Source organism: Annulohypoxylon maeteangense, assembly GCF_022496945.1.
Source record: "Annulohypoxylon maeteangense strain CBS 123835 unplaced genomic scaffold GGS22scaffold_30, whole genome shotgun sequence".
Lineage (NCBI taxonomy): Eukaryota > Fungi > Ascomycota > Sordariomycetes > Xylariales > Hypoxylaceae > Annulohypoxylon > Annulohypoxylon maeteangense.
The window spans coordinates 64,758-77,509 of record NW_025953277.1 but is presented as its reverse complement, the minus strand read 5'-3'; the positions used below and the strand labels follow the sequence as shown (position 1 = coordinate 77,509).

The following is a 12,752-nucleotide window of genomic DNA, read 5'->3' as shown; positions in this document are numbered from 1 at the left end:
CCACAAACTTGGAGGTGGCGTTTTGATCTCCAATTTTTACTGTTACTCCATCATCACCTTTCACTTTTCTAATTCTCCCATTTTCCATCTCCCATTTCCCGGGTTACGCATTTTGTTTCTCGTGAGAGTTGATTACAAGTTTGTTCATCTGTTTTTTTTGAAACTTGGTGTCCCCCCTCGATGCATCTACTTCGAGGGAAGATGCTGCCCTTCGTTTCGTTTATTTCGTTCGCTTTTGACTTCTAATTGGCTTTCCCCCCCCTTCATTTAACTAAAACACCAGAAATAATCTGTTGATGATTTTAGTCAATCTTCGATTTACGCCTCTACTTATTATTCGCATCTTCGCATTTTTCGCCGCTTCCACCAATCATACCTACAAGTCAACCTAGGTTGGTTAATGCTAACCGAAAGATGGTAGACCGTAGCGAGGATGCTCCCTCCGCACCTTCACCCGTCTATCAGCTCCCAGACTGGGAGACGATAACCCATCCCCCGAAACCTCGCCAATCTTTGTTAAGTCGGATTCTTCCCTCTAAAGATTCTGCCGATGAACCTCCCTTAGAAATGTCAGCTCATCCTTCGACGACGGTTGGGCCAGTTGGGTCGGACCAAGCGAAAGAATCATCCGGTCAAGCCTCTACGCTCCCATCACAGACTTCGCAAACTTTGCAGACTTATCCTCCCGCAATAGCAGAGAATAGCTCAGCAAAGCCTACATTCGCCACTCCGCTACGCGCACATCTTGATTCCGCCCTTCCTCCGCACAAGACGTACCTCGGACGCCCGCGACGCTTCCTATTTCTATATATTGTCCTACCTCTCGCAATATTCCTCTTCGTACTCGCCCCATTAGCCATTGGTCTCGGGGTAGGCCTCCCACGCCGCTCCCAAAGAAACAAGTAACACTCACGGCCGAGATGGAGAAAAGGAATATGGCCGGAAGACGGACAGTGCAGAGACTATGAATCGCGCCTTTTTTTTTTTTTTGCCTTTATACGGAGTTCGGATTCTGATATGGCATTATACCCCTATGCTATGCTACAAGAAGCAAATTTGGGTGTATGAGAGCCAGGTAACGTCTGAAATTGAGTCACGAATGCCTTCTACTCTTATGTGCCAAATATGTTCGAGATATCTGGGTGTAAATGGTATTGTAACTAAATATTTACTTTGCATGGTATTGTTGCGTTGAAGCGACTGACTCGAGTTGAACGCACGAGTCTAGGGAACTCCGGTGGTCCTCGCAATGGCTTAGTCCATCACCATCATTCGCCAGGTTCTATACATGCAGTCAAGTCTCTCCTTGTAGCCGAGACCTAGTTGGGGATCCATTGGCGATTCTAGAGATGCTAACCCTCGGCGACTACCGAGCCTGTGTAAAATCTCCACATTTCTCGACGGGAGAGGTGGTAGAGGGTGAATAAATGTGCGGTAACTATGTCGTTTTTAGATACGAGGCGATGCGAACGAAACTGCTGATGCCCAGGAACAGGCTTACCTCTTCCGAGATCTATCATTAGGGTAACACATTCAGGTGGTATTCTCCGGTTCCACAACACTGTCGTACGGATCTAGATACTCTTATGTGAGAGGTGTAGAGGCGTAAAAGCGTAGAAACATACTTAGAGAGTTGTTACCTATGTTCTTGATCTCAACCCTCATCTCGGGCATTAGCTAGGTACCATTCTATAACCGCGCCTCCGTTATGGGTAGATACCTACATGTAGGTACCTAGATAGGTGGTTTCGTAGATGATGCCGAGGTATGACACAAAGTGCCCAGGCTAGCTCTAACGTCCTTTTAGGCATTGAAATATAACCCTAACCCTAACCCTAACCACATGTATTATCTCCACGACATGTAATGAATTTGTTAATCAAATCCATCGTTTGATACCTGCTATTGAATTAATCTATTAAGTCGTCTCTTCTCGAATGATCCGACTCTACGACCGGCAATTGACTTATTATCGGATTACAAAATCGGTTCACGGCGAAGACGTCGTCGGCTATTCAAGCTGTTTTACGCGGTCGGAGAGATGGACACCTGACGGAAAGCTGAAAAGGGGAATGATAGTAATATCGCAACATCTAAAAGAGCAAAAGGTCTTCACATCATCGACTGATTTAAATTCTTCGTTTAGGTTGATCCTGTTCTATTAGGTAGGTCATCATTTGATGAACGCGTATTCGTCATTTCGTACCTTCAAAATACGATTCCATCTCAAATTTTCGATCACCACCGTCTACTGTACCTACTTACCTACCTAAGCACTACAAGTGGCGAGGGATGAGTGACGAGTATGTAGGTACCTAGTTACCTAATTTAGGAGTTTTTGTGGTCCAGGTACCCAAGTCTTTACTAGGTATATACATGTAGGTACACTACGGAGTTAAACTCCTACCCAGGTAGGTGTGCATTCGACAGAGATTCTCTCTCGAATATGTAGTTACCTGGAATCGGTAGGTACCTATTCAAACAACGACCTAATAGGAAATGAGATTCGAGTGAAAGTACGTACGTAAACACAAAGTATATTAGGTACCTAACTATTAGGATCTATTGATCCTTTAAATCATCATTCTAACCATTCACTTACGTACTCTAAGTCATCCGGAGATGGCTCAATTGAAAATGGCGGTATTTCGGAATATCCTCATTACTATAGATACCGCTGGCTCTCTTGGAAGTATCCTGCTTAATGAGACCCGGAAGGAACCTAGTTTCACCTCGACCGTCCTACAACGCATTTAAGACGTATTGCAATTCCTACCTAGGTAGGTACATAGCTCTTAACTTATCGAAGACCTTATAGGTGCCTTTAAGGATCAGGACGTGATAATCAACTGCACATCTACGCTTTTTGGTCACAGACCAATACCGAATGATAGATACTGCCATTTCCATCGGTGTTAAGCGATACATTCCAAATTAGTACGGGCCCAACCACACGAGGCCAGATACTCAGGCTCTCAACCTACCTAGTGTCCAGGGCAAAGGGCAAGATCCAAGAATACCTTCAGAAAAAGGCGGCCGTCGGAGCTATTGAATGGATGGCAATTGCGTGTGCTATGTGGCTGAAGCGGGGAATGGGACATGACTTCGTAGACATGCACGTCCATAAGGAGCGTTTTATATTTTGGGACGACAGCGAAGGATACTTCTCCTGTACTACGGAGGAGAACACCGCGGGCGCTCTTGTCCAAGGCCTTGATGCGACCCGAGGAGACTGAAAACCGGACTCACTTCTTGAGCGACTTCGCTATAAACCAGAAGCAACTGCTCGCCGCAATTGAGAAGATACATTGGTGTGAAGTATGCGACCGACTCTATTAACGGCGAAGCCTTCATAAAGGAAAAGCATGAAGCGGTCCGTAACGGTGATCACTTTGCTACGCTTGTTCTCATCGAAACTAGGTTCGCGATGGGCAGATTCAGTGGTCATCTAGAGAAGGAGCCATGCGAGATCCTAAACGAGAAGTTCGGCTATCAAAGTATTTATTAGAAGAGGTCGTCACCAATGGTCTGAAGAAAGTGGGTAGGTATTATTTGGCCAAGTACCCCCGGGAACGATATCTTAGGACCTATAGGTGAGGTAGTTGTTTGGGATATAATAAGGTCGGCCTTCCACGCGACCAACCGAGGTTCGGACTCCGGAGCCATCGCGGACGAATGTATCTCTCTTCACCGTTTCTTACTCATCAGTGTTCAAGAAATGGTCCGGGGTGACGTAGAAAGGACCGAACAAACCTCTGGGTGTTCTGATGTCTGATAGACAACCCAGAAAGCATCCCACGAACGCCTCACAAACGGGGTTGTATTAACTTAAGATAAACTGGAACCGAAAGAGGAGAAATGTTTTTTTTTGGGGGGGGAGGGGGGAGAAGGGGGGGGAGGTTGGAAGGAAATAAAAAAAATCCAAATTAGAGAAGAATTATTAAGAGATAAAGGAGAGGAGAATTATGTAGAGAGATTGCTGTTTATTTCCATTTCAGGGATCGCGACTCAACAAGAAACTTGCGCTAGATTAAAAAAATTATCGCATATAACTCCTTAGCATGATATTTGATGTCACCGGCGTTTCAATTTGCTCGTCTGCAAGAAAAGAGATAAGTTTTTTTCCTCATCATCTCCGTGATAGTGGAATAGAAGAAGTTTCTTTTGAGCTCGAGACCAAATGCTGCCAGTGCAGAGCCGCTTTTTAGTTCCACAACAGGACCGACTCGGTACTTGCTCGGCCAGCCTAAAAAGGGTCCCGTAGGCTGTAACATGTCTGGTCCAATGGTGATGATTACTGTATTCGTACGAAGGAGAGTTAGAGACATCCGGAGATAATAGACTTCCCTGGCTTTCCGAGTTATATTCATAATCCTAAAAGATTCACCAGCAACAACCGGCAAGAACAACTAATACCAGATCTTTTAGAATGTGAGATCTATATCTAGATGAAGCGATGTCCTACTGCATAGCCCATTCGCTAGATACTCTAGATTATGGAGACCCCTTAACGCACGTCATGTTTCGGGGACCGGCGCCCTTGAAAAAATAAAATAAAATAAAACTAGTGAGTCGGAACTTCCGGATAGAGGCTCTGTCGGGACCAACCGTAGCGGAGCTAACTACGTGAGTGCTCATGATGGACCCATATATGTGGGCTACCTGTGGACTACCTGTGGACTACCTGTGGGCAACTTATGGGCGACTTATGGTTCCATCGGGGCCGCCGATCAACATCGAAACGGTCCCGGCTCGATTCTTTGCGCGAGACGCCGTCACGAGCACGATGGGGTGATGACGCAGAAATACAAGGCAAGAAAAAACTAGGATGAAAAAAATATGAATCTCTCTAGAGAGTCCACAAGCTTTAAAAAAGGACCGTGGCCATGGTTTTGGTTTTAAGGGGGTTGGAATCTATACGATCCAAGCTTATCATTAGACTTGCGTAAGTCTACCAACAACATCTTCATCATCATCACCATCATTATTCATTCATACCTAGGTAGGCAATATGCCTTTCCTCAAACAACATACAGATCAGGTGGAAACACCAAATGCCGGCTCCTCCAGTAATGGAGCCAGCTCTGCTATCAAGGAGGAGCAGAGCTCCCCTCAAGTTGCTCCCGTGAAACAGCAAAGAGTCACCTTCATGGCGATCTTCTTCGGCACCGTCGCTTCTATAGGTGGCTTCATGTTCGGCTATGTCTCCGGTCAGATTTCCGGCTTCTTCTCGATGTCTGACTTTGCCCAGCGATTCGGCGAGGAGACATCCCCTGGCCAATTCGAATTCGGAGCTGTGAGGCAAGGTACAATCGTCGGCCTGCTTCCAGTCGGATGCTTACTCGGCGCTCTGGCCGCAGGACAACTTGCAGATATTATCGGTCGAAGGCTAGCCATCTCCGTCTCGGCTCTGTGGGCTTGCGTTGGAATCGTTATCGAGATCTCATCGCAGCATGTTTGGGCCCAATTTGCCGTCGGTCGCTTGGTAACCGGTTGCTCCATCGGTGCCCTATCCGTCGTTGTGCCCATGTACCAGTCCGAGAGTAGCCCGGCTCTCATCCGCGGTATTCTAGTGTCGACATACCAACTTTTCATCACCCTCGGTATCTGGACCTCTTATATGGTCGACTGGGGTACCGCCGACATGACTTCGAGCGCATCATGGCGTATCCCTAACGGTCTCGGTTTCCTCTGGTCCTTGATCCTCGCGCTCGGTATCCTTGTCCTCCCCGAAAGTCCTCGACACGCCTATCGCATGGGCAGAGAAGAAGAAGCCCGCAATACGATCGCCAGGTTAGCTGGTGTCGACCCTCAACACCGCAGCGTCCACGACCAGATCACCGAGATTCGGGTCAAGTTGGATGAGGAGAAGAATAGCGGAAAGGCCAGCTGGTTCGAAATTTTTACCGGGCCTAGAATGCTTTACAGAACCCTCCTCGGAATAACCCTTCAAGCTGGCCAACAGATGACAGGGGCTAACTTCTTCTTTTTTTTCGCGACGACGACGTTTCGTTCTACTGGGTTAAGTAACAGCTTCGTTACGCAGATCGTCCTCGGTACAGTTAACGTTGCCACCACAATTGCCGGATTGTGGGTTGTGCAGAACGTTGGCCGAAGAAAGGCTCTTATTGCTGGTGCGGCATGGATGATGGTGTGCTTCTTGTGAGTTGTCCCCTTTACCTTACTCGTCTGACCCCTATTTCTCCCTTCAACGAAGCTAATCAGCACTGCAACAGAATCTACGCTTTCGTCGGTCACTTCGCCCTAGACTCGGAAAACCCCATGAACACCCCCCAGGCCGGCTCGACCCTGATTGTATTCTCTTGTCTAGCAATTGCCGCCTTCGCTGCCACTTGGGGACCCCTCGTGTGGGCCATGGTCGCCGAGCTCTACCCTTCGAGATACCGGGCTCCTTGTATGGCTTTAGCTACAGCTTCTAACTGGTTCTGGAATTTGTAAGGAAATATTTCCCTAATCCCTACATGTAAGAAAGGTACTAACTGAACGCTGCAGTATGATTTCCTTCTTCACACGATTCATTACCGACGCGATCGATTACTTCTACGGACTCGTCTTTGCTGGTTGTTGTGCAGCTTTAATTGTCATCGTATACTTTTTCGTAATCGAGACCAAGGACCGCAGCTTAGAAGAGGTTGACACTATGTACTTGTTACATGTCAACCCCATCCAGTCGAGTCATTGGGACGGGTCTAAGTTACCCGAGGGCGCTGCCGGCACAGATACGCCCCAGACACAAGAAGAACATGCTGAAGTTTAGAAATGCAATACAAAGAGCGGGGATAGATACCTAGTAGAGTATATAAGTAATAGGCCACTTAGGTAGTATATAATACTAATTTGTACTTACATACCTTTTTAGTGTGGTGCGTGTAATTAGGTATGTAGGTATGTACCTACCCAGTAAACCCTCTTATAACTACCTACCTAGGTACCAATCTAGTACCTGCCGTCCTAGGTTCTAGGGATGCGCCTTTTAGGGGACAACCCCGTATTTAGCGGGCGATAATAGCAGTTGGATCACTGTAAGCTCGCTGTAAACTCGTTGTAGGTTCAGAGGATAAGTACTAGGTTGGCACCTCCTAAGCTGTCATATTCGAACATCCGTTAGCGCATGCCCTTCTTCCCAATATCACTAAATGCCTTCAACAACGGCGGACCATAAGAACAATTCCGCTAACCCGCCAATTCAATTAATGTATTAAAATGTATACAGTACGATACAGTGTAATAGCGTACAGTCTGATACATATTCCACACGGCTCTTTAAATCTTACAGGGGGACATAGCGCTACAAGGCGCTGAAAGCCCCTGTAACTTATAGGGGTTATAGCACGTAAGCTCCTTATAACTTATGCGCATAATAGTTTAAAATGAGGGGTGTCATGTGATACGCATATCGAGTAAATGTCAACAGTACATATCATAATAAGTTCAATTGAAATTTAACGTATGAAAACTGATTTATAATAATTAATATGTATTCAAATAGAAAGGGCTTTAAAAGCGCTTTCGAATAAACTTCCTATATTTACGAAAGACTTAATATTAAAGCGTATAAGTGTATCCGAATCATAAGGTACTTACCTACCTAGTATGTAAAAAGGCTATGCGCTATAACCCCTATAAAGTACAGGGCTTTCAGCGCCCTACAGCGCTATAACCACCTGTAAGATCCAGGGCACCGTGTTATATGAATTTAAAACTGTACGTAACAACACTGTATTACACTGTATACATTTTAATACCACTTTATGATTTGGAGATTTTAGATATAGCGCATTGAATCATTCAAGCACCCTGTAATTATAGTGCATTTTGCAGTTTTGTTGAACTAAATCTTACCTTTAATTGACTGAACTGTGATTGATTGGCTCGATCCGTTGAACTAAGGTTATTCACAACTTTGATAAATCGATAATGTTACGAATAGCTTCAAATAAATCTTCAGATAAGTCAAGTACGTACGAGCACTCTACACTCATAGACAATCACTAAAAAGAATTTAAAGGTACCTATACATTGATTGGTCTAAAACATAGTGGAGAATACCAATACCCTAGACTCAATTCAATCACGGGCGGTAGAAAATCATAATTCTAACTTTCATAATAGAACAGCCCTTTTATCATAGCAGGACTTTCAAGAAATATCATTCGTACCTACTAGGTAACTACCTAATAACTACATGTACCTACCTATTAGGTATGATTCCCATCGCCTAGCTACAGTACGTGCCTTCCACTCACAACATTCTATCGGAAATTTCACCCCCCGTAGCCCCTGTGTCGCTAATTTGGTCGTAATTATTCCAATTCCCTAGCTCATGGTCGAAATTACTCTGGCCAGATAATTCTGGTATAACTCGAAGAGGCCCTTCGTGAACCAATTGGGATCTCCACGATTCAAGTGCAAAGTTTCGATCAAGCTCCTGATGAGCTACATATTGTCCTAGACTGCTACATGCAGACATTTCTAAGTGATCTTCGATTTGGTTCTGATAGAGTTGGGAGTCTCCCGAATCCGGATGATGATGGCTATCCATATCCTGTTGATTCAAGGAAGCATAGGGTGCATTTCGGGTATCGTGAAAATAGGTACTATAGGTTGCCTGATCGCCTTTTTCGTCGTGGGGAAATATTGAAGATGGATCAGGGTTACCGAAATCCTGTAGTTGTCTGGAGTGAGTGCCGTGTTCATTATGGCTATTTGTAATTCTTTCGAGGTTATCCAGGGCCAGGATATTCACAGTGTTTTGCTCTATCTTGCAAAGTAGCGAAGCTGCGTTGGGGCTAGCTTGAGGGACTTGTCTTCGTCGTCTTCGATGACTATGACGTTCTTGTCCCCTTGTGGTTGAAGTTCTCTTCTTGGTGATTAGTTTGAATCCCGGGGTTCCAAGGTTGGTACTAAGAATTGAGAGACTCACCCCTTGGTTGAACATTTCTAATTGTATCAATCAGCCCCTCCCTCCGAGCTCACGTTACTTTGTCTCTCCTTCTATGGAACTAGACGCCCATAATCACGATACTTTTCTGACATATTATATAAAAATTCCTTTAGGTAGCCATAGAAACCCTTTGTGTGCATGATTCTCCTGATATCTCGCTCGAGTCGAAGTACTCAAGGGTGATAACCCCGACATGCCGGCTCGATCTCTATAAGTGATATATCGTTTTTTTTCTTCATCCGATTCGCGATCCAGTCCTTTTTTTAACATTTTAGAAATAACATAGCTACAAGTCTTGTTGCATGTTCAGATCCTACACCGAAAATGTAAAACTGGACGAGCCCGAAGATGAAGCATTGGAATTGACTCGTTCCATGCAGTTGAAGAAAACAATTAGTCAACGGCTCTCGCTATTCAAATATATTAAAAATGAGGTATGATAAGTCAACTGCATGCGCTAATGTACCTAGGCAGTAAGCGATCCACTCGTCTCTTTACAACACGTCATGTTTGAAGCCTCATGGTTGAGTTCAATTGATACTGAGACTCGTCATATGACCTATATTGTTTTTATTTTCTTCTCGTAGGCGACTCATACCAGAAGAGACAAGAGGATAGGCGTCCATCTTCACCGGTCAACTAAACTCTCAGTCCTAGATCTCGTATCTTATTTAGGTACCTACCTAGGTAGGTAGTCACAAGTTCTCACGATGTGTCATATGAGCCATTTAGCTACCTAGTTAGTAGCCTACTGCTAGTAGTATTTTTTGACAAGGAGATTAAGGTTGACTTGGTCGAGACTGAGGTTGACCGAAACTGGTTGTGACTACTGAGACTATCGGGATTCTGCCTTGGACTAAAATAGGTAGATGCGTACCCCCTATATTTACGTACCTAGGTATTATTGCAATATCTTTCACACCGAGCCTTTGAATGAGAGACAGAAATTGGTGTCGTGTCTCGACCGAGAAAAGTGGACAATATCGCGTATCCCAACACTGATTAGGCCGACTTTCCATGTATCTCTGTCTCAACCAGTATTGATGAGTCTGTCATGTAGACATTTTTTGACACGGCTCATTCCAGGTTTGGATATATCATAATGGAGAATAATTCCCTGCCTAGGTACGCAGTCTCTCAACTCATAGTCATTTGAAGACAAGGCTTACTAGGTACCTACCTTGTATGTAGAAGATTCGGTGGATGTCAGTGGGCTGTAATATATGCCTACTAGCGGATACTAGGTAGGTATCAATGTCAATTCCTTTTTGTAGACAATCACGAGTCAAAGAGATAGTTGAGCGAAGACGATCATGCATGGCTACCTAGGTAATATTCAAATATTTGCCTACCTAGGCACACAGTATTGATTTACTTGAGGCCAATCTCTGAATAAGGTCCTAGTTAGTATTTTACAAGTGCCTTGGGATATAACAATACTGTTGGAGATCAGGCTTCACCTAAAATAATGTTTTAGAGATGTCACTTATGATAGAGCTTCTCAAAAACAGAGGTTAGGTACCCGCTTATACATGTGGTCCCTAGATATGGCATGAGGATATGCTGATATCTGATTCATACTACCTATGTAGGTAAGTATTTTTCGGAAGTGATTTTATAAGCGCCGCTGATAATAAAAAATCAACTTGACAGTATATCTGACGAAATATAACAAAAAGACAGATTTGCCACATCTAGGCTACTTTACTCAAACATCGGATGCGCCTACGATGGTCAAAAATGACATTGAAGTTCGAATTTGAGTGAAATGTGGTGTCTTTAGTACCTACCTAGGTACCTACCTCTTTTAAGGGAATATGCCTTCAATTAATTACCAGACTACGACGACATTATGTTAGGTCAAACTACAGAACCATACATATTAAGTTAGGTAACATATCTACCGTACCTATGTACTTACATTTTCGAAGAACCTTGAGGAAATTATCATATCGTGTCGATCAAGATTGCCACAAGGAGGAGCCAAAAGGCATGGGACAACAACGTTGTTGGTCGAAGAAATCTAACTCACTCTCGCTAGGGGAGTACGGTATAATTATATACCTAGGTAGGTACAGATAAGCCCTCTGTCTATTCTGTCTCCAGGGCTAGCAACCTAGAACCCTTCATAGGCTCTCACGGACCTCATCGGGTCGAGTCCCTATCCTGATAGATCTCTAGCTACCAGTTCCCCTACAGCTCAGACTTCTGGCAAAATGGGATTATAAAAGCACTTGAAGTTAGATAGTTCGGTAGGCACCTGGGTATTTCCTATCTTATTTTTAAGCAAAGATGTCCTTTCAGGATACAGCATTATATTATAAGGAGATTCTTCTTGGACCACTATCCTTTTTATCATAGGTAGGTACTAGGTAGGTACCTATCTACCTAGTACGCATCGATAATGGTAAATGGTAACAATTTTAAAGACATTTAACGGAATAAGATGCCGAGTGCTGGGTGTATGTGACTTTTAGAGACTGATCGTTGATTTGTGATGAAATGGTATTTTTATTTTCCGATGATACTAGGACAATTCAACTAGTCCTGTAACGACCTATAGGTATGTAATATGGGTTGTCTTTATTCGTTGTTTCATATGTTTATTTTTGTTTTTACTTGGCTTCGAGAGATTCGAATTTCCAAAAGAAATATGGAAAGAGGTTAACTATAAAGAATCTACCTAAGCAATTGTTGTTTGTAATAGTACGTACGACCAATCGATACACTAGGTAATTTATGCAAGTGTACCTAGGTACCTAATATCTTATCTGACCACCTCTGAACACTTTTGTAGAAGTTGTATTATTAAACTTAGAAAATGGAAGACTTGGCAGAATTGAGATGGACAAGCCGGCAAAAGGTACCTAATGCCCGTCTTAAGGCGAGGGTATGATAAATTTGAAACAGGTACCTACCGGTAATTTCACTACGAAGTTTAAATTCTCCCTGGATCTCTAAACCGTGCAAGATCTAGATAATGTTACCTATTCTTAATTTATGCAGAGACGCGAAAGTTGGTATATAGGAGCCTGCACGGGAATGGATTGAATTAGACGTAAGAAAAAAGGGGCTGGGGGTTGGCTCTGCATCCTTTTGAATAAATTAGATGGCTGCATTATATTCTCTAACGAATTACATGTGCCTTTTATTGATGAGGTGGCAACTATCAGCTGAGTCTTCAGCATATTGTTGTTGCCGGAAGGGACCGAGAGGATGCAAGTAGGTCACAATAAAATATGTGCCTCGACGCCGACTTCTTATATGCCACCCTCTACTCCTTTGAGTAGCCTCCCCAATCACTAGTCTTATCTCTAATTGGTCGTTAAGAAGGGATAAGACTCCTCGAGAACTAGTCATGGAGCAGCTAGTAGGTCGTACTGCGGCAATCCTTTAAAATCTATAGCCACATGGTTACCACATGATCTGCAGGCTGTTCCTACTAGCCCCCGCAGTTATAAGGCTCCTAAAGAGAGGGAATAATATCTCTCACTAGCAGGTAGGTGCTACGCCCGAGATTGTGATAGTTAGCATAATAGGTACTGTATATCCTCAACTAGGTACCTATGTACCCAAACATCGTGTTTACACGGTATCTACCTACCCAGGTACCTACGTATTCTGTCAATCAAGGCTACCTGATGGATGTGGTGAGCTTACGTTAGTAACAAACGACCCTCCTCGATGCTGCCGTGCGCCCCGGTCCTTGGTCAGCATAGCTACCTATCTACGCACCATTGCATTTTGAGTCTTTTATTCCTTTCATGCATTGGTTCCCGTGCTGACT

General features: G+C 44.1%; 3 protein-coding genes across 3 annotated transcripts; 2 read left to right on the top strand and 1 right to left on the bottom strand.

The window, feature by feature from the left end:
- Positions 1–76: 76 nt before the first annotated feature.
- GGS22DRAFT_175694 (uncharacterized protein) lies at positions 77–1,592 on the top strand. Its single transcript, XM_047963304.1, has one exon. The coding sequence runs from the start codon at positions 415–417 to the stop codon at positions 904–906; it is 492 nt and encodes a 163-aa protein (XP_047814002.1). The 5' UTR covers positions 77–414; the 3' UTR covers positions 907–1,592.
- Positions 1,593–4,903: 3,311 nt separating this feature from the next.
- On the top strand, positions 4,904–6,834 carry GGS22DRAFT_98831 (general substrate transporter). The gene is made up of 3 exons (XM_047968622.1): positions 4,904–6,162; positions 6,237–6,455; positions 6,514–6,834. Exons 1-3 carry the CDS (start codon positions 5,012–5,014, stop codon positions 6,776–6,778), a joined length of 1,635 nt encoding a protein of 544 aa, XP_047814001.1. The 5' UTR covers positions 4,904–5,011; the 3' UTR covers positions 6,779–6,834.
- A 1,269-nt stretch (positions 6,835–8,103) lies between these two features.
- GGS22DRAFT_175688 (uncharacterized protein) lies at positions 8,104–9,332 on the bottom strand. Its single transcript, XM_047963303.1, has 2 exons — positions 8,945–9,332; positions 8,104–8,881 (listed from the first exon to the last, which is right to left on the bottom strand). Exons 1-2 carry the CDS (start codon positions 8,957–8,959, stop codon positions 8,264–8,266), a joined length of 633 nt encoding a protein of 210 aa, XP_047814000.1. The 5' UTR covers positions 8,960–9,332; the 3' UTR covers positions 8,104–8,263.
- Positions 9,333–12,752: the final 3,420 nt, after the last annotated feature.